Consider the following 25,284-nt stretch of genomic DNA (forward strand, 5'->3'; position numbering starts at 1 on the left):
AGGGCAGCCGTTTGTTGGAGATACAACGGAGCCAAGGGTCCTGGCTTATGAAGAAAATGATAACATTTTGAAATTTATCCAGAAATTGGAGGCTAATTTCATTTTGGTAAGTCACTCTTGAACATATTATTCATTAATAGCCAGCAGATAGGTTGCTTTCAGTTGTAAATTAGGGCTGTCGTTACAAACCGTTACATCAATAATTCCTCGGTTAAACACTACCACGGTTAAACACTGCCATTCGTCAGTTTGCGCTGTTCTTAAAGAGACTAAATCAAACAACACTAACGTTAAAAGTTATTTAATATGTGGGAAAATTAACCGCATTATTGACGAGTTTTAAGAGATAAGTTGTGCAGATTGTATGTGTTGTAGAGCTAAGTCTAATACAACTTGGACCACCGCCACGGTGCACTTTGAGTCAAAAAATGTTTAGTCCGACTCTACACAAACCACATAGATAAGTCCTCTGATATGTTATTTTGAATAAAGACTAGATATGTGAGAGGGCTCATACTTGCTGCAGCAGACTGCTGTACATGCCAAAGCTAAAAGCCCCGGGGTCTCTGGGGAGTGCCTGGGCTTCCACATGAACACATTTCTTTGATTTATTGTTGGAGAACAGCTGGTGGTGCCGACTCAGAGTGAAGGTACTGACCTCCATCTGCAGGCTGCCTTTCATCACAGAGAGCTGTCCTCGGTTCTGAACGCCCTGTCACATCACACTGCTGGGCTGCTGCGTCTCATAGCACTGTAGTTGTCTACAACGCCAAAATGCTTAATTTATGCCTGACATGCAACCATAACTAGACAGATAGTCTTTATTGTCCCATGGGAACATTGTTTTCACAGCCTGTACAAACACAGAAACATACAGATAACCACGCTGCAACATCCAGATACATGCATCACACACACACACACACATGAGCCTGGGTCTATACTGGGTCAGCAAGGCAGTTTGTTTAGCGCTGCTATGGCAGAAGGGACAAAACTTCTGCCAAAGCGAGCTCTTCTCCATTTTATAGACCTGTATCTACAGCCTGCGGGCAGTAGTGTAAAATGTGGGTTGAGGGGGTGGTCAGAGTCATTCTCTAATGAGTGCAAGGTGTGTGATGGCTCTGTCATTCATGTCTGAGATGTTGGGTGTCAGGGGGTGGATGATCTTGGAGGCAGCGTGTGTGATCCTGTTGAGTTTGCTCTTGTTGGAGGTGGTCAGTGTGGTGTAGAAACGGGCAGCAGTACAGCAGGATGGGTTGGATGATGCCTTTGTACAGTAACAAGCAGAGGCACGGGGCAACAGAAAGTGCTCTGAGCTTACGGACGACATGGAGTCTCTGTTGGGATAGTTGTGCTGATGAAAGCTGAGTGTATTCTCTAAAGCGAGTCCAAAATCAACCATCAATTTCTGCACAAAGCCAGCAATGTGTAATTCCTCAGTTACTGCAGTTGTTTTTCTGTAGGTGCTACATGACTCTATGTAACTCTTTGCTACTGCATAATTTCCATTTATTTTTCACCTGCTCTGTCTGATGGTGAAAACAAACTTTCAACTGATGATATGTTTATGCCAGTGAAGCCTGTTTTTTTTTTTTTTTTTTTTTTGTAATACAAGAAACTATTTGGTCTGGAGGTGTAGGCTCTTGTTTTTGTTTTTGGAGTCGATACACTGGAGAAATACACTGCCTCTTCTGTTGGTAATGAACAAATCTTACTAATAAATCAAATTCATAAACATAGCATAAGAAGGCCTGAACAATTACGTTTATGTTTTTAAGGGGATCATTTTGATGCACCCCAAAAATCATGTTTTTATTTCATGGAAATAGGATAGCCAAAGGTTTTATGGAAATGCAGAGAGAGAGAGTAGGAGGCATGAACAGATTTGTGTGTGTCTATACACATTAAAAGTGCCCTTGTGTGAGTGAGTGGCTGATTGGATTAATTCATGTGACAAATTAGGGCCACTCATTTGATTTGGTGAACCCTGTTCAACCCCTGGCCATTTAATAGGATGGATGACAGATGAGACGACTCTCTTAATGCAATTAATTAGACTACATCCTAAGTTTCTTTCTTTTCTTTTCTTTTCTTTTTTTTTTTTTTGTCTATAAATAAATTTGGATTTGACAGGGCTGTTCCCAGTGGACACAGGCAGCACTGTTTGTCTGCAGTTTCCATTTGTACTTACTTCTGTTGGTGATTGGGATGAGTGGATTTGGTATATTTTATCAAGGCTATGTACTGCCTACAAGCGGATAATTTATTAGGCTGGAAGGGAGAGGATCCTCTTAGTGCTTCCTCCTATTGGCTCAGGGTGCATGAGCTGGATGGCACTGGAGAGAGCAGGGCTTTGGCTTGAACTGTAAAGTAATTGGAGCCTGTGATAGGATCCTCACAGGGGATCATGAGAGAGAGGCAGAATGCGTGTCCATTTCTTTCCTGCTGAGCTGACTTTTTGATTTTGACAGCATGAAGCGACGGGGGTTCTGGCAGAGCGATCATTATATACCAGGATGGAGATGGTTTTGTAACATATGAACGGGCATTCCATGAGATAAACACAATTTTTAAACTAACTTTAAACTCACTGCTGATTTTTCAGTGTAGAATTGTGGTCTTTTTTGTGTTGTATTCATGGTCTTACAAACACTCATTTTCATTTTCTAAATTTCCCATAACAAAGATATATGAATAATACTTACATAGTATCCATGTAATGCAGGTGGGATTGTTTATTGAGACAAGCTCTCACCGAACAGTCCCAAAGCGATCATGGGTTTATACACAAACCAAAGTCTGAAATTTAATTTATGTATGGACTATTTCATAAACATCTTCCCAATCCCTGAAGTAACACCCTTTTGTCTATACCATGTGATGCAGCAAGGCTGCACTGTGCCTGTGGATTCTACATCAGCAGAATCCTGCTGGCAGGTTGCAGCGTAGTGCAGCAAGCCCACAGCCTCTGCCAACCAACTTCAGACGTGCAGCAACAGTCACGCTGGGCTGGAGGTGAACACTTCTGCCCATAGCATGTCCAGGATCCTGGCACATGGTGAATATTTCTGCAGATTTATCAAGATTACAAAAACTTATACATATTCATTTTGGATCAACTTTTCTAGCTATTACTCATCAGCCAAACTTCAAAACACAAATGATTTTATAGTCATAACTGTACCATAATATTTAGTAAACAGTGGCTGTGACTAATGATGTCTTTTGCTTCCATGCCAGAAGCATAGCAGCAGGATTATTCAAGGCAATGTTTTGGGCTAGTTTTGGATGCGCTACAGGTATACAAATACGAGTATTGTAAATTGACATTACAGGACTGATGAAAGTGAGGGTTTAACTAGACAAAGGCTGTGGACTAAATCTGTGAATTTGCATCTGTGTATCAAGATTAGATTGTAAAACCCAGCTAATGGTGTAAGAGCAAGAAGCTATTAGAGGTTGTTGGCTGCACATTTTCCCTGCCCCTTTGAGGCACAGTGATTCTCAGATTTATAGTGTCAGTGAAGTGCACTGGAGGAGGAGGGAGAAAGAGCGCTTGATGTTGCCATGGTGATTGGGCATGTTAAAGATGCAGTCTTCATGGTCTCAGCAGATTAACATGAATGGGAGTGTTCTGAATGACTGTGCGGGTGCATGTATACATCTAAACGTACATGTGTATGGATGTATTTTGGTGTTTGTATGTTTGTGGGTGTGCTTGTAGATGGCTTTGATTCGAGTGTGTGATCATGTGTGTAGGGCATGCATGCTGATGTGAGCTACATGCATAATTTCTTCCTCAGGAAGTGTTTTGTGGATGTCTTAAACCCTTGTGGTTTTAATTTCTCTTTTTGCTGTTTAACGTCGTGCCTTGCTGTAATCGCTTTACTGCTAAACCTGACTGCATCATCGATGTTGTTTCCTCTCAATGGATCACAGTTCTCACAGTCAGATGAGCGCTCATTCATGAGAACAGCAACAGAGGCTGTTTGTGTGTGTGAGGGAGAGTGTGCGGAGCTGTTAGCCACTGCACTGTTTTTGAATGAGTCACTTCCACTTAGCCTATTTGGCACTGGCATCTCAGATGCCAGTGCTTAGCATTCCTCTGCCCAGGGCTGTGGGTGTGAGTGCACTTTGATTCTCACAGCTTGTCCTGTCCGTACTCCCAACTATGCACCAGGCAATGGAAATAAAGGTTATTGATTAAATGCAAAAAGGACGAGATAGCATAGCAGGCCTCCACACTTGCTCTGGACATATTGATTGAATTTTTGAACCTTAGGGTATGAGAAATTGACTCTTTACAGAATACAGAATGGTGCTCTACATACTTGCATACAAATTTCACACCCCATCCTCACTATACTCCCCTCCCCTGCCCCTCCTGTCGTCACTGTCAGCACAATACCCTATTTGGCACAATTCTGATTGCAAAATATCCAGCATGGGGAAGGGTTAAGGTGAAGTGAAACTTTGCTGTAATGGATAGAGCATTCATTTTCACTCGAGAGAACACATTACCTTTTAAGAGAAATAAAAAGTTGTGTCTCGAGGGATGTCCAGCTAATTACATTTCTGCTACCTCAGCAGTACTGAATAGACTTTGTTATTATCTGTTCAGTGCTGGAAACTGCTAATTTCATCATGATACATTAATATATGATTGAGTGCATCGTATTTGCATATGACTTGTTTTAGCCAGCTAGTACATAGTAGTGGTAAGTCAGCCTTATCAATTAGCCTATCATCCAGACCATTAACGTTCAACCGTAACTTTACTGTAGCCTATTTATTTACACCCATAACTTGTGTCTTTCTGATATTTCTGGTTGATGAACATTTAGCCATTGGCAAAAAGTCTCTTCTGCTCCGAGTTCTCCAAGATGGCACTGGACATGGTTGCGTCAAGATTTGTGATAAACTACAACGCCTCCTTTGACTGAAATGGAAGTGATTTGGCCTTCCAGCTATGTCTGGCTCCTACTAAAATCCCCCACCATTACAATGGAAAAAGGATGCTGTTAAAAAGTTCAGGGAGAAAGTTGAATCAATTAGAGTGTGTTTTCTATACCAGACATTTGACCAGACCTGCAGCCCTTTTTCTATGGCCTGCACTTTGGTCATAAATTACTTCCTGAAATAATGGGATATAACACTGAGGTCAAATGGAGTGATCCCCACAGGGAGCACATGATTGGATAATACTCAGATGGCACATGCTGGGGAGAAGAACATCTGCCTGTGTGGACAGACAACTGCCTTTGTTTGAGATTTTCAAGGATTTCAGGAGAGGTCATCCTCCTCTTCACAGTTTATCTCCAGAGGGAGGCTGTATATCTAACATAACACTTGAATGATCAGTGGAATAAAGCTGCTGTCTGCTTCAATGTGTAGCAATTATTTGATGGTTGGGAGGTATTGCACTCCCATAGGCTTCTCTGTTCATTATCAGACAACTGCAGAAGTGCTTTCCGCTGATACACCCTCATTTGCGATTCCTGTTGCTTCAAGCAGTGCACACTGAATCACAAAACAGTTCTGTATATTCAAAACAAGCATTTTAGTTAATTTCTGCAAAGAACAAAAACTATATCATGATAGTTTCTTCTTTGGATGTGTCTTATTTGGAGTTTCTTATTTGGATGCCAGTGTATTTTCATGATGAAAGTGGTTTTATTTATCATGTTTTTTATTATCAAGAAGATGTGGCATCTGTCTCTCTCCATGGAAAGGGACACAGACTGTTAGGGTCTTTCAAGTGGCATTTAGACTAATCTTGCATCAGCATAGATCGATGGGACAGCACAGCTGACCCACTCCTCCAGTTCATTGAGGTTGACTCATCCTTGTCTGTCGTCTAGAGAGCCACCCTTATCTAACCACCTCTGTATCTGACTCCTCCCGCTGTGCCCTCTGTCTTTCTCTTTCTTTTTGAAGTTTAACTGTCTGTCTGTCGCTCTCTTTCTGCTTGACTACAAAGCACCTTTCTAAGGAATGTGTGCAACACAAGTGCCCAGGTCTCCACTCTCTCCAGCAGCTGGCTAATTATTGATGAACTAAAGTGTCTTCTAAGGGATATGTCAAAGTTCAGTCTCCGTGTGTGTGCTGCTATCTGTGGGCATGCATTTCTGTGCATGTGCATACACGTATTTTATGTGTGTGTGTGTGTGTGTGTGTGTGTGTGTGTGCGCAGAACAGGCGTGGTGGACCCCGGGATGTGTCATAGTTGCAGTTGAACAGCCATTTTCCTCAGCTCTTTGTGTCCTGTAACAATTCAACAGAAGGCTATTAGAAATTCCTCGGAGTGAGTCTGTCAGCGATTTAGCAGCCGCAGAGAGGAGGCACCAGGTTCAGTAATGCCATTCATTTGTAATAATAGCTGAATCTTTACCTTTAGATAGACACCTGAGGAACTAAATTTACTGTTATGAGCTTCTTTCAAAAGTTCTTCCTCCTGTTGCTTACATGGTTACTGTACCATCTCAACACCGGTTACCACAGATTCCTTCTGAACCTGTAGTACCTGTGTACTTTATGAATTGTGCTTCTGATGAATGAGCGTTTTTTCTTTTGCTAGGTAGATGATGTTCTCAAATGATCATGTTCAAAAAGAACTTGATCATTTTGGTTTAAACTGCTTGATTCTTGACTTACATAACTGAAGATATGTACTCGAAACACTCTAAATGCATGTCTGGCAAACTGCTGAATAACGTCATGGAAAAGATGACCATGGACACCCTTTGTGTGTTTGCCAAGCAAATACATATGCTAATAAATTTTAGTACGATATTGTGGTCAGCCAATGCATCACTGGTTTTCTCTGTTCTTTATTTGCTCTTTTAGGGTCAATAAACAGAAAGCCGTATGCCCTCCTCCCTCCCCAGTGTCCCTATCCTCATTATTTTTACACTGTTAGCTGCTGTTGTTTATTTCGGCTTTGCTGTTGATCATCTGAGGAGCACAGATCTATTCCCTGTGTGGATAATTGGCCTCCAAGTCAGTGGCTTGGGCTGCTCACCTTTTGCCTAATTTAATCAGTTGGGCATGGAGTGCGCCATAGACCGGCTTGGCGACTAACAGTGAGTCACTGACTTCAAAAAAGTCTGTCTGGGTTTTATTTCTGTACCCACAAGCTTCTCTATTATTGATGACACATGAATATTCCAGGGATACAGGAGTGGGTTTCAGTTATTCCACTGTGTGGCTGCTGTGGTTTTGACCCTTGCACTTGTTATCACCTGCTTGAAATGTGGGTGTTACATGAATTTAACACAAACATTCCCTTGCTTTGCACTTGCAAACAATCATACCTGGGAACTACAGCCACAAGCTACCTCAATAATAATAGTTCCTGCAGACAGGGAGAGCTTTATTGATTTACTGTACTCATTCAGTTGTTTTCTAGCTGGTCTGGGCATTCAGTCTGGCAGGTTTTGTGTGTGAATCCCATTTCTCTAACATGCTAAAGGCTTAAAAAGTGAACATCTACTTTCTTGAAGAGGGCTAAGTACCCATGCTGTTTTGCAGGGTTGGGTACATCTTGTAATTGCCTGCAGAGAGACCACTAGTAACAGAATTAGTTTGATGTTTGTGAAAGCAGGAGTCCAGAATATTGCTTCATAAAATGAGTTTGTGTTGTATCAGAGAGGTCAGTGATAAGATAATATTTTAGATGAAACCCTCAGACACTGATCTGTAGTTTATAGTATGCAATGCAGGCTTGAAGGCTGTGTTCTTGCTGTTGAGATTAGCTGCTGACATTGGGTTTTGTGACCGGAATGCAAAGGTGTTAAACACACTACACACAAAGTGCTGGTCTAGGCCTGGAATAGTGGTGCAGGTTTCTATCGATCTATGTGCTTTTTTTCTTTCTTTCTTTCTTTCTTTTTATAATCCAATTGTCTTGACAGCGATATGGGATTAGATCAAACCTTAAAGAGTCCTCCAGGTGAGTGAGGCTGGTTATCTCCTCTATCTATTTACACACTGATGTGAATAATGGATGAATCTGCCTCTATATATAGAAGCTGAATCTGATGAGGGCAGCAGCAACAGAGTATGTCCTGGGGGAAAGACAGACAAATGAGAATGTGGCCAAGATTGCAGCGTATGTGTTGGAAGTCAGATGGCAGCCATATGTGTGTGTGTGTGTGTGTGTGTGTGTGTGTGTGTGTGTCTCTAGAGTATTAGCTGACTTCCATCCAGTTAGCTGATTTTTCATTGAAAGCTACTGATTGACTTTTTGTCAAAGCACGAACGTGTCCACAGAATCTCATCAAAGAGGGGATGTAAGACTGTTTCTTTGGTTTTCCCTGAAGCATAGCCTAATTTCTCTCACCTATTTTGGATAATGTCAGCAGTCTTTTCCTGTTGCTTTGCTGCTGTGTTTCATCTCGAAACACAATTTAATGGCTGTACCAAGGAGGTTTCATGGCTGTCATTTTGTAGCTCTATCATGAAAGTTACCTTGGCAGTTATATTTATATCTTACATGTTTTAGCTCACAATGGCATTGGTGGTGGCACAGGCAAACCAAGGCGATACTTTGCTCTTTCCCCATGTAAGAAAGAGCAGCCCTAAAAACAGCCCTATGTATTGGTGTTCTTCACAATGATAGCTATACCAAAGGCGTTTTAAGCAACTGCCTGTTGTGTTTCACAGTATTTCATAAACTATTGGGTAGTTTTCATTATCCGTTTTTGCAGCAAATCAGCACATTAAAGTTATTTGAAAGATGTTCAGGCTCAAGGACACCGCCAAAGTAATTTTTGCTTCTTGTAATATGAGTAACGATTTTCAAATATTGGAACAATGATCAAATGAACCAAAAAAAAAATCTTTGGTATCTACCAATATGTCCTGAGACATTTTGCACATGCTTTTATTCAAATGTGTTACAAATTTAGGCAGTCACTGTATGCCTAGCTGGCATTTGTCTGGGACAGAACCCTGCAAGTTAAATCTAATTTTGATTGAGGATTGACAGTCCATGAATAAAACAGATAGGCTAATTTAAGATTAATGACCATCAATGTCATTCTGTTTTGATTTATTTATTTATAGCTTTGCTTATTATATTCATTATAGAATTAAAATGCAAATGCCAGGTTGCCATGTTCCACCTTACTTTTATTAAATACATGCTTAGAAAACAGTGACCTAGCTGAATACCTTTAAATTAGTTTTTTTTATTTTGTTTTGTGATGTAGATTAGTTGTGTTTCTTTTTTTCCCCAAGAACTTGAGTTTGAGGAGCCTTGAAAACATTTCTTTTCTGTTTTCATGGAGGGCTTTGAGGAATAATACTCAAAGCATAGCCTATATTGTAAATACCGTTTGAAAGGTGCATGTAGAAAAGGGAGAATTGTACAAAAAATAGTTTTCTTCTGAAGAGTCAGCATTTGAATTAAAGTTTACTGAAGAGTACAATTACTCCTGGGGTGTGCAGCTTAATTATTCCAGTGTTCTGATTTCACATTGTGTCAAGCCGGGCTGAAAATGCAGAGGAACTTTGTGTGGCACAAACCAGGCCTGCTGTGTTTGATTAATTTTGAAGGTTTGTGCTCCACAGCTACTGCTTATATTAGTTTTAATGTGCTGCTATTATTTATTTGGGATTTATGAGATGAACAATCAAAAATGTTCTATAATTTGTGTTATTTTATGCTTGTGAAGTTACAGGTTTTAAGAGATGGGAGCAACAGAGGTAGCGATGGTAGGTAGTGATGGTGTTTTTTTTGTTTTTGATTTTGTTTTGTTTTGTTTTGTTTTTCGGTCATTCTGTAGTCACACTGATACAGCATGAAATAACCACTAAAAATATGCCTATTTACAGAAGGGAAAAATAATAGGATTTTATAAAAGTATGAGAAAGCACACATTTTGCTAATTTCTGGCATTTGTTAAATAGAAATACATTATAATATAGCAATAAGCAAACAAGGTAAAAAAAAAAAAAAAAGCTACTTTGTATTGTATTGTTACTGTAGGGGACAGATATCGTAACAAGTAATTTTTTATTTTTTTTTTTTATCTCTATCATATTTGTTATGTCCTCCATATCCAACAATCCATCAAAACACATTGTGCTTCCTTTTGGGTTTGCTAATTGCTAATATGTTTAGCATTAAGTGGGATGTAGTCGGTGTATCCTTGCCAGTGACTGATGCTGAAGTTCAGACTGTGGGCCTGCCCTTTCACTGCAGTGGAATTTTACTGTTGCTCCTGCCTCACCCTCCACACACACACACACGTACACACACACACACACACACACACACACACACACACACATCCCACCAGTCACTACCGTGGCCTGTCTGTCCCAGCCCCTCCTGCCCTGTTCAGCACTCAACATGAAGATGACCAATCAGCAGGGAGATCTAGTCGTCCATTCTGAGCTACCTGCTCTCTGCGCTCTGCCGGCTCTTCTCTCATCCTGACAGGCGGCCCTGTGTCATGCCAGTCTGGGTGGCAGGGTGTTTGTGCTCCAGCTGAGATGATGACAGAAGTCTCCCTCATCCCCTGAGGGCATTTTTGTCATTACAGCATTGTTGTTAGCATTTTTTTTTTTTTTTTTTTTTTTTAATGCAGAGCTTGTCTTTTTGAATATGAATGAGTGCGACTTCACAAATAGTGCTGTTAGAGAGAGGACTGGATAAACATTTCCTTTGTGGTTGCAGACATATTACTGTAGTATGGCCAAAAAAACCAAAAAAACGCAGTATAACCAAAGAACTTTGACTTGATAGTTACCTTCTTTTTTTGCTTGCAATATTTGTAATCGAGGAATTTAATAATTTATCAAGCCAGCTATCTGCCTAAAAAAGTAGTTACTCGCCTTGGCGTTTGGTCATTTCCTGATGTGTTTATTTAATTGCTAAGCTGCCACTATATACTTGTTAACTTTTGTTATCTAGTTGATAGTTAATTATGAGTCATTTATGACAGCCATCTCTAGTGCATGGCATTGTTCTCTGGTCCTCATGCATATTCAAAACAACCCACCTCTATCTTAAGGTCAATTCTCAGCCATAATGTGCTCACTTATGCCATGTGCTTTGCTGTGTTGTAATCTCCCTTTAGTTACACTTCATCCTCGCTGTACTTTAATGGAGCTCTTAAAGGCAGTAAGAATTTGTGGTGTATTGTAATGGCATAGTGAGTCAGTCAGGGGTGTCTTTTATCATCTGTGTAATGAAGCAAAACCTGGATACTCCTCCTCTGCTCTCTTCCTCCCCCTGCCACTCCTTCCATTATTGTAGAAAGTCTCAATATCAGACTTAATTCTAAATGGTTACACCTGTTTTAGAAGGGAAAAAATGACTGATAACGTCAGTAATAATCACTTGTGAGTGCTACTTTCATGGCAGCAAACAGCTGGTCGATTCTCTATCGTTTTGGAAATGATACTCAGCTTACTCAATGAAACTCAGCTGTCAGCCAAGTATCTTTGTTCTAACATTTATGCTACGTGGTGGATAAAGTGCTTAAAGAGTTGTAACTTTTTTACCAATGTCGAAGTAGCAGTGTAAAAACCCACTTAAGTAAATATAAAAAGTAGCTCATTTATTATGTACTCAGAATAGAAATTACTGAGTTACTTTTTAGAAAAAAAAAAGTTAAATATGATCTATTCTGTAATGTCTATTCTAAAATGACGAGCAGAAATTAAATTTAAAACTAAAAAAAAAAAAAAAAGACCAGGAAATGAGGCCACATTGCTCTTTTCATTTCAGTTGGGTCTCAACTATTTGTAATTTATGATGCTTACAACATTTGCCTGTGATATTAATATTATGTAACAGATGTCATTTAAAATGTAGTTAAGTACAATACTTAAGCATCAAGTAAACAAACATAAAATGACTGACTTTAAAGAGTAATCTAAAAGGGTAAGAAGACAAAAAAGCCACTCAAGTACAGTAACATGAGGAAATGAGCTACCTGCACCACTGCCACCTAGATGCTTTACCTTCTTTAGTTGCAAGATACACAACACTTTTACAGTAGATGACAGTAGACATTAGAGCATCCACAATCCCACAATCCCTGTGGTTAGCCTTCTCCTCCCCTCCCTCCTCTCTGTGTCTCTGGCCTCCTGCTCTGTCTGAGCCAGTCAAGCAAAACACCACAGGATTATCCCTCAGTCATTGAGAAAGACACACACACACTCACATAAACACATACACTGCCCCCCACATACAGTGCTCCAGGCACTAAGAGTTCAGATCACAGATTAGAGTGACCGGCTCCTCTGTGCTGATGCACCCTCACTCAGCCAGAGGAGAAGAGTGCGCTGCGCTGAGCAAAAATACAGGGACGGGAGGGGAAGCAAGGAGGAGAGGGGAGAGGGGCTGAGTGCTGGAGGAGCCCACGTGTCTCTTTCTGTGAGCTGTAGCCTCAGCCGCCGCGTCACGTTAATGGAGGACTGGGGGTAAGCTTTTGTTGCTCTGGCGGAGGCTGTGCTCTCCCTCTCTCTGGGCGCGTAGATGCCCTTTGTCTCGGTTAAGCAGAGGCTTTTTATGCTCTCCGCTCATGCGTCTGGCTTGCTGTGCTGGGATTTGAGGCTTGGTGCCTGTGCGCTCGGTTCAGAGGGATGGGGATTGGGGATTCCCGATGCGCTTGAGTCTGGATTGCTTGTTTGTGTGAGGATCTTTAGTGTTGAGGCTGCAGGTTGTACTGATGAAGGAGGCTAAAACTCTGTCTTGCTTTCATATCATATCACTGAAGAATGAATCCAAGCATGTGTGATGGTGACTAAATCTTGGAGGCTGATGCCAGTGTTTTATTCATTTGTTTATTTATTTATTTATTTTGTGGGAGTGGGTTGGCACTGATGTGTTGTTTTGTCTGTCTACAATGAGAAACTATCGAGGCAATGTATTCTTCATTAGCAGCAGATTGACTGCATCTGTTATATCAAAATTTGAAGTATCACAGAGCTTGTGAAGAGAAAAGAAGACTCTGTGGAAGGGGCTTGTCAGTGGTTTGTAATGGGAGGTGGTTTGCACACTGCTATCTAGGCTTTCTGTGAGCTGAGCAAGGGCTATCCTGAACAAAAGCCCCCTCTCGTCGTGTAGCTAATGGATTAACCAAGCATGATAAACAGCCAGTAGTCTGTACACACTCCACGCTCCAGCCGGCCAAGTCTCTCATTCTGACCTAGACTGCTGGTGTGGAATATGGCAGAATTTTCCTTGATTAATTGGATCTTTGATTTTGGAGTCAGTGCATCACTCCACTCACCCTTTTCATCACACTACTCCATTGTCAAAAGTGTTGCTCCATTCACTGGTCCACGGTTGACCCAAATACCCATGCAGCTCCCACCCCTTCCACTGACTCCCTATCCAAGCACATCCCCCCCTCCATTGTTTCCTGTGTGTCTCTCCTACATCTAACCCTTCAACAACAGCACAGTATAAGTTCAATTCAGCTTGGCTTAGTCTAGTGAGGTGTTTCTGGTAATAGTGAGACAATGATGTGGAAGTATTGCACTTGCCCCTCTTTAACCACCATGAACCTAATCAGCTGGCAGCCTCAGCTAGAATGGACCACACAAAGATATCCTACTGAGCTGGAACAGCTAAGTCTGTTACTGCTGTTTGAACTGTATTGCTCTGCAACATAAAGTGACTTTCATGTTTTACTTTGGGCAGAAATCTATTAGCGGCACAGGAACAACATTTCTATTGTTTCAGTGTAGTCTGTTTTGCTGTGTAAGCTGCAGGCATAAAGGCAGTGCCACGGCGCAGTTCCATTATTTTGTGTCAAAGTTTCATTGGTTCTTTTTTGCTCAGAGGAAAGAACAGAACACTTGTTTTTCTTCCAAGCCCCATAGCAGAAATGACCTTGTTATCTCACATATCAGCCCAGGTTATTCCACACTCAGAAAACCTATGTTTAGCTTCAGCTGCCCTTTCAATGGCGCTGTGGCAAGCATTGCCTACTTATGTTGTTTTGTCATTTGTCGTGATCATGATCTCGATTTCTGCTCTTTTGAGCTGCTCTTTGAGCTGTTACTCACCTGTGCACATTTCTTTCTATCACTTGTTTAATCCTTGTGCAAATGTTTCAACTACAAGAAACCTCCAAGTTTTCACTTTGTGAATGTATTTACCTGCCCTTTTCCAATACACCTGGACTTAAAAAAAAATAAAAAGTTAGCTTAAAAGTTACTACTACAAGTGTTTTCATGCACAGTTCACACAGAATCAAATGAAAATCCTAGTCTGTTATTGGCATCAAAACATGTAAATTCTGGTCCTCATGAAAGCATGAAAAAGCATAAATTGTAATTATGTATGTACTTATTTGTTTGTTTGTTTGTTTGTGTTATTTCCTTGAGTATCATCTAACTGTGGCTGTGATTCATCACTATAACCAGTGACTGTCAGCGTTCATCCACAGCTCTCCCCGCTGCTGCATCACTCACTGTTCAAGGGGATATCCATGTGTCAATCATCATTACTGAGTCAGTAGAGTTAAATACAGTTGAACACAGTTTCCATGTCTCAGGAATTAAAGAAGCGTTGCAAACAGAGAGGCACTCTGTGATTAAAGAAAGCTGTAAAACATACATGTTAGTGTCCATGGCTAACTACCTCCCACCCAGAGCCCATCTCAGTGTCAGCACACGGCTCTCAGCTCACTCTCTTTGCTCTCTTCCTCACTACCACAATACTCAGTAGCAGCTCTTATGTGTTCAGCAGAACACAGTTGAGCAATGTGCTGTCTGATTTAAGCCACGTCCCCACTGAGAGAGTGTGTGTATGTGACCATTTGTCTGTGTGGACGTGTGGCAGTTTAACAGTGTATTTTATAGTGGAATAGCAGTGTGGGCTGAAAATTGGAGGTGAGCAAAGCAAAGCTGATTGAGGCTGCAGCAGTGCTGAGCTACTGTTAGTGTGTTCAGTCTGTGTGTGCCTTTGCTCATGAAGTTGTGCAGTCAGTTAGCTACAAGTCACTGCACTCTCACTGTCAACACTAATCAGCTAAAGAAATGTAATAGGCCACAGCTAAGGTTCAAGAGCCCACAGTGTATGTAACCCATACTATTGTACTGGCTGCTGCTGAGCTCATAGTCTAGCGTAGAACTATCTTATTCCCCTTCAGATTTTATTGTTTGTTTTTTTTTTTATTGGGCTGTATGGCTGATGCAAACACAGAGCATTGTAATGTATTAGTTATAATTTAATTCATCTGTTTAATTTAACTGTTGCTTGTTTTAATATTTTAATGGAAGTAGTCACTGATGGTGGGAAGATTGCTTACTGTCTCCATAACAAACAAAGTAGATAGATAGATAGATAGATAGATAGATAGATAGAGTGTTTTGATTTTAAAAATTGCCTGTAGTAGTGGACTGAGATCCTGCATTGGCCAAATTCTCATTTGTATTGATCAGCTCTAGAGCAGCTCATTTCAGGGACTCAGCCAAGCTAACATAGCCCATCCCCCTGAGCTTATACTCTTGTACCAGTAGCTTGGTTGCTTTGCAAGGTATTGCTTTTCATAAGCAACATGCCACTCACATAATAGCGCTTCATGTTTTCCAGTTAGATGGAGGAAGGTTACCAGAATACTGTGTTACAACACAGTGTTCTGGTAGAGGTTAGGTTTGTCTATGCCACTGAAAATTAATATCCAGGGGAGTAGAAAACAAAAGCCTGAAGCACTCAAGTACAGGGTGATTGTGGCTTTATGAATAAGCATGTGTATATCATGTTTCAGAACCAAAATTTCCAGTGCATCACAGACAACAGTATAAAAAAATATTAGGGATTATAATAACAGCAGCAAAAGTGGTTAATAGAGCAATCTTCCAAAGTTGCCTCACAGCTGCTTGACTGAGGCTTTTACAGTAGTTCAGGCATGAGGACACAAAGACGTGGATGTCTTCCTCCATGTGTCTGTCACGTAATTCTAGTGATACAATAACACAAACAAAACCAAACTAAAACGTTTGTTCATATGTTGATCAAAGCTCACATGCTGGTCACAGATAACCACAACTTGGAACAGACTTGACATTTGGTGCCAGTGACCAAATAGACTGTTACTTGTTACCTGTTATACTGGCTTTAACTAGAACTTCTGGAGACATCCAGCACTTAATTTGCAGACATGCAGACAAGAATTATCAGGTTATTTGAATTCATGGGTTTGACAAATACATATATTTTTGTGTCATCCACATAACTGTCAGACCAAAGTAACAAATAATATGCCACAGGGGGAGCATATACAGTGTAAACAAAAGTAAACCAGACCAAGAAATGACCCTTTGGGAAAAGTGAGGCTGATAACAAAATGTTCTTTTAGTTAGATATGATTAAAACCATGTAAGAGCAGACCCAGATATGCCAACCCAGTCATCAAGCCTGTCAATCAAGAGGTATGATTAATGGTCTAAGTAACTGCCTGCCTGATATTGTGATTCACATGTATGGAATGAAGTGTGTAAACACACTTGTAGTTGACTTACCCTAAATACATTCTTTCTTTATTTTTTTTGTTTTAATTTAAAACTTTAGCAAAATCTGCTCCATATTATTTTGTGATTTTGTAGTATTTGTTTTTAATTGTCAGAATTTTAGAGTGATTTTTCTTTCATTGCCTGATATTCAGACCATTTTACTTTTTTTTCCTATGTTATGTTGATTTTATGTTTTGGAGAGTGATAATTGAAGTCTTGAAGATCATTTTCCATCTTAGTGGCCAACAAAGCTGTGTTCCATTCTGTTCTAAAATATATAGAAACAGGCCTATAAAAATCTCTTTGCCAAACAAGGACTCAATTTGCCTGCCATCTTTTAAAAAGTACAGTAATTTGTCATCATTCTGTTGTTGAACATTTTGTGAGCAATTTTCTAAAACTCAGTTTAATAAAAACCTCTGTACTGCCTTGTTCCTGGTTACATAAGTATCTTGCATCCACTTTGAAAGCCATGACACAACATTTATTGGAATTATGAGAGCCCGAGCAAAATATCAGGATTAAGACCATGATGTTCTGGTAACATGAGCCACTTGAATCAGTGTTTAATCTGTTGGGTGATGCTGATGGCCTCAAACTAACCAATGTCAGGTTTGTATTAAACTCCACAACATTACAGCATGTTTTATGTTCAAAGTGGTTTTTCTGTGAAATTCTTTGGCTCTAAACAGATGGCATTTATGTTATTTTAGTGAATATTCCTTTTAGTGAATTCACCTTCTATATGTGGCTATATTTTGACGGCCTATTACCAGATTTATAACCTCAGAAAGTGTCATTTTCATATCTGACTGATGAATTATCTCACACATCCCTGTGATCTTGATGCTCCCAGTCCCTGTGTTTACGCTCCTCTGTGTTTGTGTTCCTCCACAGTGCATGAGGAGCGTCACTCTGCTGTAGACCGCCACAGCCTAAAGCCACTCTGCCAAATCTGGGACCATGTCTGGAGCCTATGACGAGTCCGCAAGCCAGGAGGAGACCACGGACAGCTTCTGGGAGGTGAGACAGCATGGCACAGCCTTTACAGATTAAACCTAACTTGAAGGTGACACAGCCAAGTTATGAACCCTCAGTGAACTCATTTTCTCTGGGAGGTGAGAAAAAAATACCCTGACCTTTGAGGATGAAGTTTTCTACTAGTTTTCTTGAGGGTGGGCACATAATAAGGTTAAATTGTTATAATCAGTTTGGCTTGTGTTTTAGACTACTGCACTTACACCGTATGGGTTTCCAAGGCACTTCTACAGCAGGGACTCTAACTTCTCTGACTTGTGTCACCTTGCTCTTTATCTTATCTGTTGAAGGGATGGGAGGCAGACTTGCTTAGTAATTGTACCAGATGTATGGGATTAGCCACATCAGGTACTGAGGACAGCTTTGTTATGATTATTTAACTTTACTGGCACTCATTAGACTGTTCTGTGTTGTAAATACTACATTTATTAGATTAAAGCAAACTTAAAAAAGTATTTTGTACTTTTTTTTTGGAAACAGTGATTGTCAGAAAACATAGCATGCTAGTATGCTACATATATGTAATGTACATTCAGACTAGTGTTATGACAACACTGATGCTGCAGCTTGTAATCACAGTCAGAAAAAGAACAGGCTTCCCTTCCCTCTGTTCCCCAGAGGGAGATCCAGGTAGCATGCTAATGTTTTTAGAGAGAAAAGAAATGTTGTCATTTCATAAATTCAGAGTTTATGCTCCATTGCCACTGTCAGATAGCTGTAGTTTATCCTCATCATGTTCCCTCAGCCAGACGGGGTGTTTAGGAAGCAGCTGGACCAGAGAAAGAGCCTGCTTTCAGCACACAGTCACTACATCATAGTCACTCACTGCATTACAGTGGTAGCTGCTGCAGTGCTGCCTGCTGATAGCTGACTCGGCTGCCTGCCGGAGCTGAGAGCTGGTGTGGAATGCAATCATTTGTCCCAGCCAGGCTTCCATTTAGTAGACATTTGAGATTTGTTGAGTGTCATTTTCAGGGTGAAGTATAGGTAACCATCTATTACGCATTCAGCAAATTGCAGTCCCCTTTTCTCCATCATAAAGGTATGAAAATGAGGCAGTTAGGGATATGGGATTTCTGCCTCTCTCTCTCTCTCTCTCTCTCTCTCTCTCTCTCTCTCTCTCTCTCTCTCTCTCTCTCTCTCTCTCTCTCTCTCTCTCTCTCTCTCTCACTTTCCCTCTCACTCTCTGCTTCTCACTCTGTGGCTCTGTCTCTGGGCAAATAAGCTCTCTAGGAGGCTGCTGTTCCCATGTGTGTGGAGAGCTGTAAATTATATGACATTAACCCACCCCCTACTTCCATTGCATAACTCCACATGCAGCAGCACAAGCCCCTTCCCTGCTGTTCCCTCCTGCCTAATCAATGCATCAAGTCCTACCCCTGCAGGCTGAGAGGAGAGTTCCCTCTGCCGCACCTCACTGGTTTATCATTACATTGACATAAATTCTGGTTTCTGGTACATTTACATTTACACTGCTTTAAGTGCAGTTGTTTTGATTCGGTGATTCTCAGTGTTTTTAGCTTGTCACTCCATGAAACATAGACATGTCTAACCTCTGTCACATACAAAGTGACAAATATTTCAACCAAAGACTGATTTCACTTGTTGTTTTATTTCATTTTTTTATCTGAGAAGCTGACAAATACTCAATAGTATTTTACAAGAGAGATGCAACACTTCAATAAAGATTTGAAAAAACAGACATATATACATTTTCCAATTCTATAAATCATCTTGTGACGCCTCCAAAATTATCTTGCAGTGCTTCGTTGGGTCCCAGCACCCAGTTTATGAACCACTGATCTAATTAATAGCACATCTAACTAAAGCCCTGCAACCTCTTTTTCTATGGAAGGTGGGCAACTACAAACGTACAGTGAAGCGGATTGATGATGGCCACAGGCTCTGCAATGACCTGATGAACTGTATCCAGGAGCGTGCCAAAATTGAAAAAGCCTATGCACAGCAACTGACTGACTGGTCCAAGAGATGGCGACAGCTGGTAGAAAAAGGTAATAAGTGTGAAAGTGTGCATATTTTTTCATTAGCTCTTTGCACTTTTTTTTGAGGCACTGTTATAGCCTGTGTATGCATTTGTAGCACTACACTAGCTGTGATATGCGTGTGCAGCAGTGACATTCACTCTTTCCCATCAGGTCCCCAGTATGGCACAGTAGAGCGAGCCTGGACAGCAATGATGACAGAGGCAGAGAAGGTGAGCGAGCTTCACCAGGAAGTGAGGAACAGCCTGATCAATGAGGACTTTGAGAAGGTGAAGAACTGGCAGAAAGACTCCTACCACAAACAGATGATGGGAGGATTCAAGGAAACCAAAGAGGCAGAAGAGGGCTTCAAGAAGGCCCAGAAACCATGGGCCAAAAAGTTAAAAGAGGTAAGAGGTTTACATTTTTTAACAATCTGTCCATGTCTGTCTAGTTGTTAGAGAAGCTGTCCTATAGCCAGGAAATCACATGTTCAATCCTCACAGCAGCTAATCCACAAATAACACATGCATACAAAGTTTTTCTACAATTAACTGGATGGTTGCTTTAGCAACTGAAGATTTTCTGATATCCAATCATTAATCATTTCCCTAAAAACAAACTGATGTACTTAAAAGGTCAGCTTTAATTATAGTCAGGAAATCACTGATTGCATGCACACTTGTGCATTTCTCAGATGTGCAGAGTCACTGCAAAAAGGTTTTCCTCTGTGAGTTTCAATTTATTTGTGTCATCTTGCCCTGTCAGCTTGAGGCGGCTAAGAAGTCCTACCACATAGCCTGCAAAGAGGAGAAGCTGGCATCCACCAGAGAGGCCAACAGCAAGGGAGAGGCCTCTGTCACAGCAGACCAGCAGAAGAAACTCCATGAGAAAGTCGACAAGTGCAAACAGGATTCACAGAAGGTGAGAACACTGGATCCTGCAGCTTCTGGGAAGGGGACATCAGTCGTGATTACACACGGTGTGGGATCATCAATATTCAAGAGCTTTTCACTTCAGTCAAGCCAAGCAAAAATCAAATCAACTCCCAGGCTATTTTAAGAGCTGGGTTCTCCTGGTCAAGTGTTGCAATGTAACTGAAAGCACATCTTCCCCTGTTTCGTCTTACATCACTCCCTCCACTAACATTTATTATTCTGTGGTAAAGTAGACTCGGTCCCCTGAGCCTTTTTTGATGATTTGACTGCCTTGGCCTTCACTGTCTTGAACGGTGCTTCCTTTTTATTTATTTTTTTCAGCTGCAATACAAATTTATTGTCCTTTAACCAAGGTTAAGACTAAGTGTACACCACAGAACAGAAAAACAGCCATGTATGCAGTGTAAACGGCTCATTATAATGACATTAATTGTCTCTCATTTATTTAGTTACCTCAATAGAAAGCTCTATAGAGGCTGTCTTTCAAGGTAGCATAAAGCATTTGTTGTTTGTGTCTGTTTTTACAACCTAGGCCAAGGAAAAGTATGAGAAGGCTCTGGATGAGCTGAGTAAGTGCACCCCACAGTACATGGAAAACATGGAGCAAGTGTTCGATCAGTGCCAGCAGTTTGAAGAGAGGAGGTTGAGCTTCATCAGGGAGGTGCTGTTGGATGTCAAACGCCACCTCAACCTTACAGAGAACCAAAGGTTTGGAACATTTGGCAAAAAATACACCTGCATCTCTACATCCTCTCACATAAATGCAAACACACTTCTGCATGGTAACTGATTGTTACCCATACTATAAATCCTTGCTGTCCTTCCACAGTTACGCCACAGTTTACAGGGATCTTGAACGCATCATCACATCAGCCAGCCCACAAGAAGATCTGAAGTGGTTTAGCAGCAACCACGGCCCTGGCATGCACATGAACTGGCCGCAGTTTGAGGTAGAGAAACACTAGCACTGTTGAAAGAAACTGCTGTATGCAGTACATATTGGTATGTCACATTTTTCAACACATTTTGGAGACACTGGGCCATCAGATGTGCTTCATTGCTCTAGGCAAATTATGTATTAATCTATTTATTAATTAATGAATTATTCCATTAATTGATTGATCTATTAATTAATTAACTATTAATTAATTTAGTCAAGAAAGTAACATTTTTTATGAAACAAAAATCAGGAGGAATATATTGGGTGAGACTTGGGTGAGGATAGGACAACAGCATAGTGTGCAGCACGTTGTGCAGTGAAACATATACAATATGTCTTACCTAAATTTGTCCCCTGTTCTGCAGGAGTACAACCCAGACCTTACCCATAACATCAGTAAGAGAGAAAAATCAAAGAAGACCAATGATGGAGTCATGCTGACTAATGTCACTAATGTAGCAGACCATGCTCAGGCTGCAGACCGAGGAAGGTAAGGATCAACACTGATCAGCACCCTGAACACAGCCATAAGAGAGGCAATCAAAGAAGTCTCTCTTAGGATTTGTATTATGATAAATGTTTCACTGCATGTAAAGGAGTCTGATAATTATTATTTGTTTGTTTCTCATGAACCATACCTAGTATTATGTAGCAATTGTTATTATTAGTTTTGGTAGTAGTAGTAGTAGTAGTAGCAGCAAACATAGTTCAAATACTGAGTTATAGTTGTAGTAACAGTAGCAATAATAGTAGCAGAATTAATAGTAATAGTGTTAGTTGTAGTAATAGCAGTAGTAGAATTAAAAGTGATCACAGTGTTAATAATAGTAGCAGCAGTAGTAGTATGGTCAGCACAGTGTGACTAAAGGATTATGATCATTTACAGGGAAGATGGAACATGTTGGTGCTAAAGTGTTAATGTGCTTCTATGACCTCTTCAGTGTAAGCAGCTATGAGAAGAACCAAGCCTACACAGCATCCACAGAATGGTCAGACGAGGACCAGACGGCCCCCAACTCAGGCAACGACACCAACGGAGGAGCCAATCCCTTCGATGAGGACTTGGGGAAAGGTGTAAGAGTGAGAGCGCTGTATGACTATGATGGCCAGGAGCAGGATGAGCTCAGCTTCAAAGCAGGTGAGCATACAACCTAGCGACCTGCCCCATAACTTAACTCAACATGTAGCCTCTCACAGTTACACTCTGATTTCACTTGTGTTGTTCACCTCACAAATCAGTCTGGGCACTGTTGGGACCAAACCATTTGGAATTAGGGCAGCAGCAGCAGGTGTTTCCAGAAATACACAGCAGGTGATTTGATCAACCATTTGTCTGTCTTAAACTAACTCGTCCAATCAGACAAGCAAACCACATGACAAGCAAAGCCTACAAGAGCACTGTCACTAACACCAGCAGTGGAAACTATAATGGTGAATGCAAGCAATAAAAAAGCAGCCATTTTTGTTATTCTCTCAATGACATAATGATTCTATTGTAGCATCAGTGCTTACTTCTTTAAGAGAAGCTGTTGTTATTTCTGCCTCTGAATTCGGTGCACTGTCAGTTCTTGTCACCAATACCTAAATCACACCCATAAAAGGCACTTATTGGTCTGCTCGTGTGGTGACTTCCACTGACACTGTGGTTGGAGTGTGTCCAGATGGTCGAGTAAGCGAAAGGTCTTTCTGTCTAATGCCTTGATTCCACCACGTGCAGCTCTATGATGCTGCATCTTCACAGTGTTTATTATGGCCTTCGTACGGCTTCATACCCCACTGGGAGCGGTTTAGAAGCAGCAAGGTGTCAAAAATCCTCTGACGGTTGACCTCTGGCCTGGTGCAGCAGTTTACAACCTAATGTTGATGTGGTTATGTGATATATGATCGAGAGTGTGGGGTGTTTTATTCTGAAATTTGTCCAGATGCTCTATGCCGTTCCTGTGTCTGACTTCTTTGCGCAATCTGCTTTGTGCAGCTTGATATGACTTGTGTCAAAAAAAGACTAGGCGCATATTTTTAGTGGAGTAGAGTTGAGAGCTGCCTCTGAAACCTTCTGAAACACTCTGTGGCACGTCTGGTGGAATCACAAACACTGTCTAAAGTGGCTGTGATTAGCTCGATTCCAGGCCCGGCTGCATCGCACACAGAACGCGACACCGGGCCCGGTGGAATCAAGGGGTAAGTATTGTTGAGCAACATGCTCAACCCCAGCCAGCTTATTGGCCACTCTGGAGCATCAAGTATACACAATAAGGGTACTTGCCTTATCATTCTGACAACCAACGCGCTAATGATTAATGTGAGTTTGTCAAGTACTTTGATCATGCATGTGTGAAATACTACTGTTGTATTGTTGTGTCAAGTTGGGTACATAGTTGTTACACAAAGCTAATGTGCTTGCTGGCAGCTAGAGGGTAGAGTCCATGCCAGGATCAACAGTAGTAATCTCTTGTTATTATGATTTCCTCTCTCCATAAAGGCGATGAGCTGACCAAGCTGGAGGAGGAGGACGAACAGGGCTGGTGTAAAGGTCGTCTGGACAACGGCCAGCTGGGTCTTTACCCAGCCAATTATGTTGAGCCCATCTAGCTGTTTGTACTGAGGACGCTGCCTCATTGGAGGGCTAACCTAAATTCAATCATACTGCACATTGCCAGAGACTTCAAAGCAAAGCTTCCCCCTCCCGTCAGGCACATTGAACTGTCTTCATCTCAGTGCTTGATCATAACTCATCAAAGAAGACCATACTGAAAGTAACATCTGTCACTTTGTATTTTGGGTTTGAGACCACGTCAACTGAAAATCATGTCCAATTACACACACCAATACTACAAGATCCTGCAGCTGAAGGAAAACATTTTAGTATATTTTGTGTGTAGCTGTGTTCATTTTCAGTTGTGACGCCGATATGCCATACAGTATGTTCTCTCACAATAATATTGATATGGTATAGTAAGTGGTGCCTGGATAGCGAGAATGAGCTATGCATTGTGCATTCCATGTATATATTTTGAAGATGTTTTCTTTCTTTTTTTTTTCTTTTTTTTTTACAATCTGTATGCTTGTACAGTCATTTTTGCATTTAATACAGTGTTGAGTTTTCCTTTCTTTGTGAAATACTTACATATTGAGCATTAACGCATTGTATTGTTTTCCTGATGTTCACCCACTGAACCTGCAACTACGGTATTAGTCACTGAATTTGCATTTTGACACAGGATAAAAGACAGCTCATCATCAGTGTCTCAGCTGAGCTCTTTGGAATAGGAATATGTATTCTCCCAGGCGCTGAGAGGGTTGTTTACGTTAACCTTCACTGTCACGCCCGTCTAAAACAATGTGCCTGTCATTGCTACTACCCCTCTTTTACATTTCTCCTTTTCTTTTGCCTTTATGCTAAGTGTGATAATGTTGCAAATGCCATGGACAAAATCTGCCTAGAAACATAACTGCTGTCTTGTATGAAAGTGAGCTTCAGTTTACACCCAAGGTTATATATATATATTTTTTTCTGCAGTCAATGAGACTTGTTCTTGTTTACTACTGTAGAGTGAATGACTCTGGCGTTGAATTTGGTGTTATCAGCCTCCAGTTTCTCTCTCAGTGACTGTATGTGCATGCTGATGTTCCCATAAACTGTTTACAGCTCATCTCAACAATATCGAAACTGATTTACAGCATGGCCTGCATTTATTTTAACCAAATTACTGACAGTTACTTAATTAAATTAAAGTATTTTAGTGTGAAATTTGATGCTATTGATTTGCATCACTTAATTTAATCAATTATAATTTCTCTATTATACTTTTAACCAAATGCAGGCTATATAAATTTTGCGTTTCAATCTTTTTTCTTGAGTAAATCTAAATGAAACTGTACAAAGCAGGAGCAGGGCTGCATGTGG

General features: G+C 40.8%; 1 protein-coding gene across 1 annotated transcript; it reads left to right on the forward strand.

The window, feature by feature from the left end:
• Positions 1-24,376, forward strand: pacsin1b (protein kinase C and casein kinase substrate in neurons 1b). The gene is made up of 10 exons (XM_030051970.1): positions 1-106; positions 17,380-17,505; positions 19,376-19,532; positions 19,677-19,912; positions 20,271-20,426; positions 20,973-21,148; positions 21,270-21,390; positions 21,746-21,870; positions 22,322-22,518; positions 23,860-24,376. The coding sequence occupies exons 2-10, from the start codon at positions 17,446-17,448 to the stop codon at positions 23,967-23,969; spliced, it is 1,338 nt and encodes a 445-aa protein (XP_029907830.1). The 5' UTR covers positions 1-106; positions 17,380-17,445; the 3' UTR covers positions 23,970-24,376.
• The last annotated feature ends 908 nt before the right edge of the window (positions 24,377-25,284 follow it).

Source organism: Myripristis murdjan, chromosome 5 (assembly GCF_902150065.1).
Source record: "Myripristis murdjan chromosome 5, fMyrMur1.1, whole genome shotgun sequence".
Lineage (NCBI taxonomy): Eukaryota > Metazoa > Chordata > Actinopteri > Holocentriformes > Holocentridae > Myripristis > Myripristis murdjan.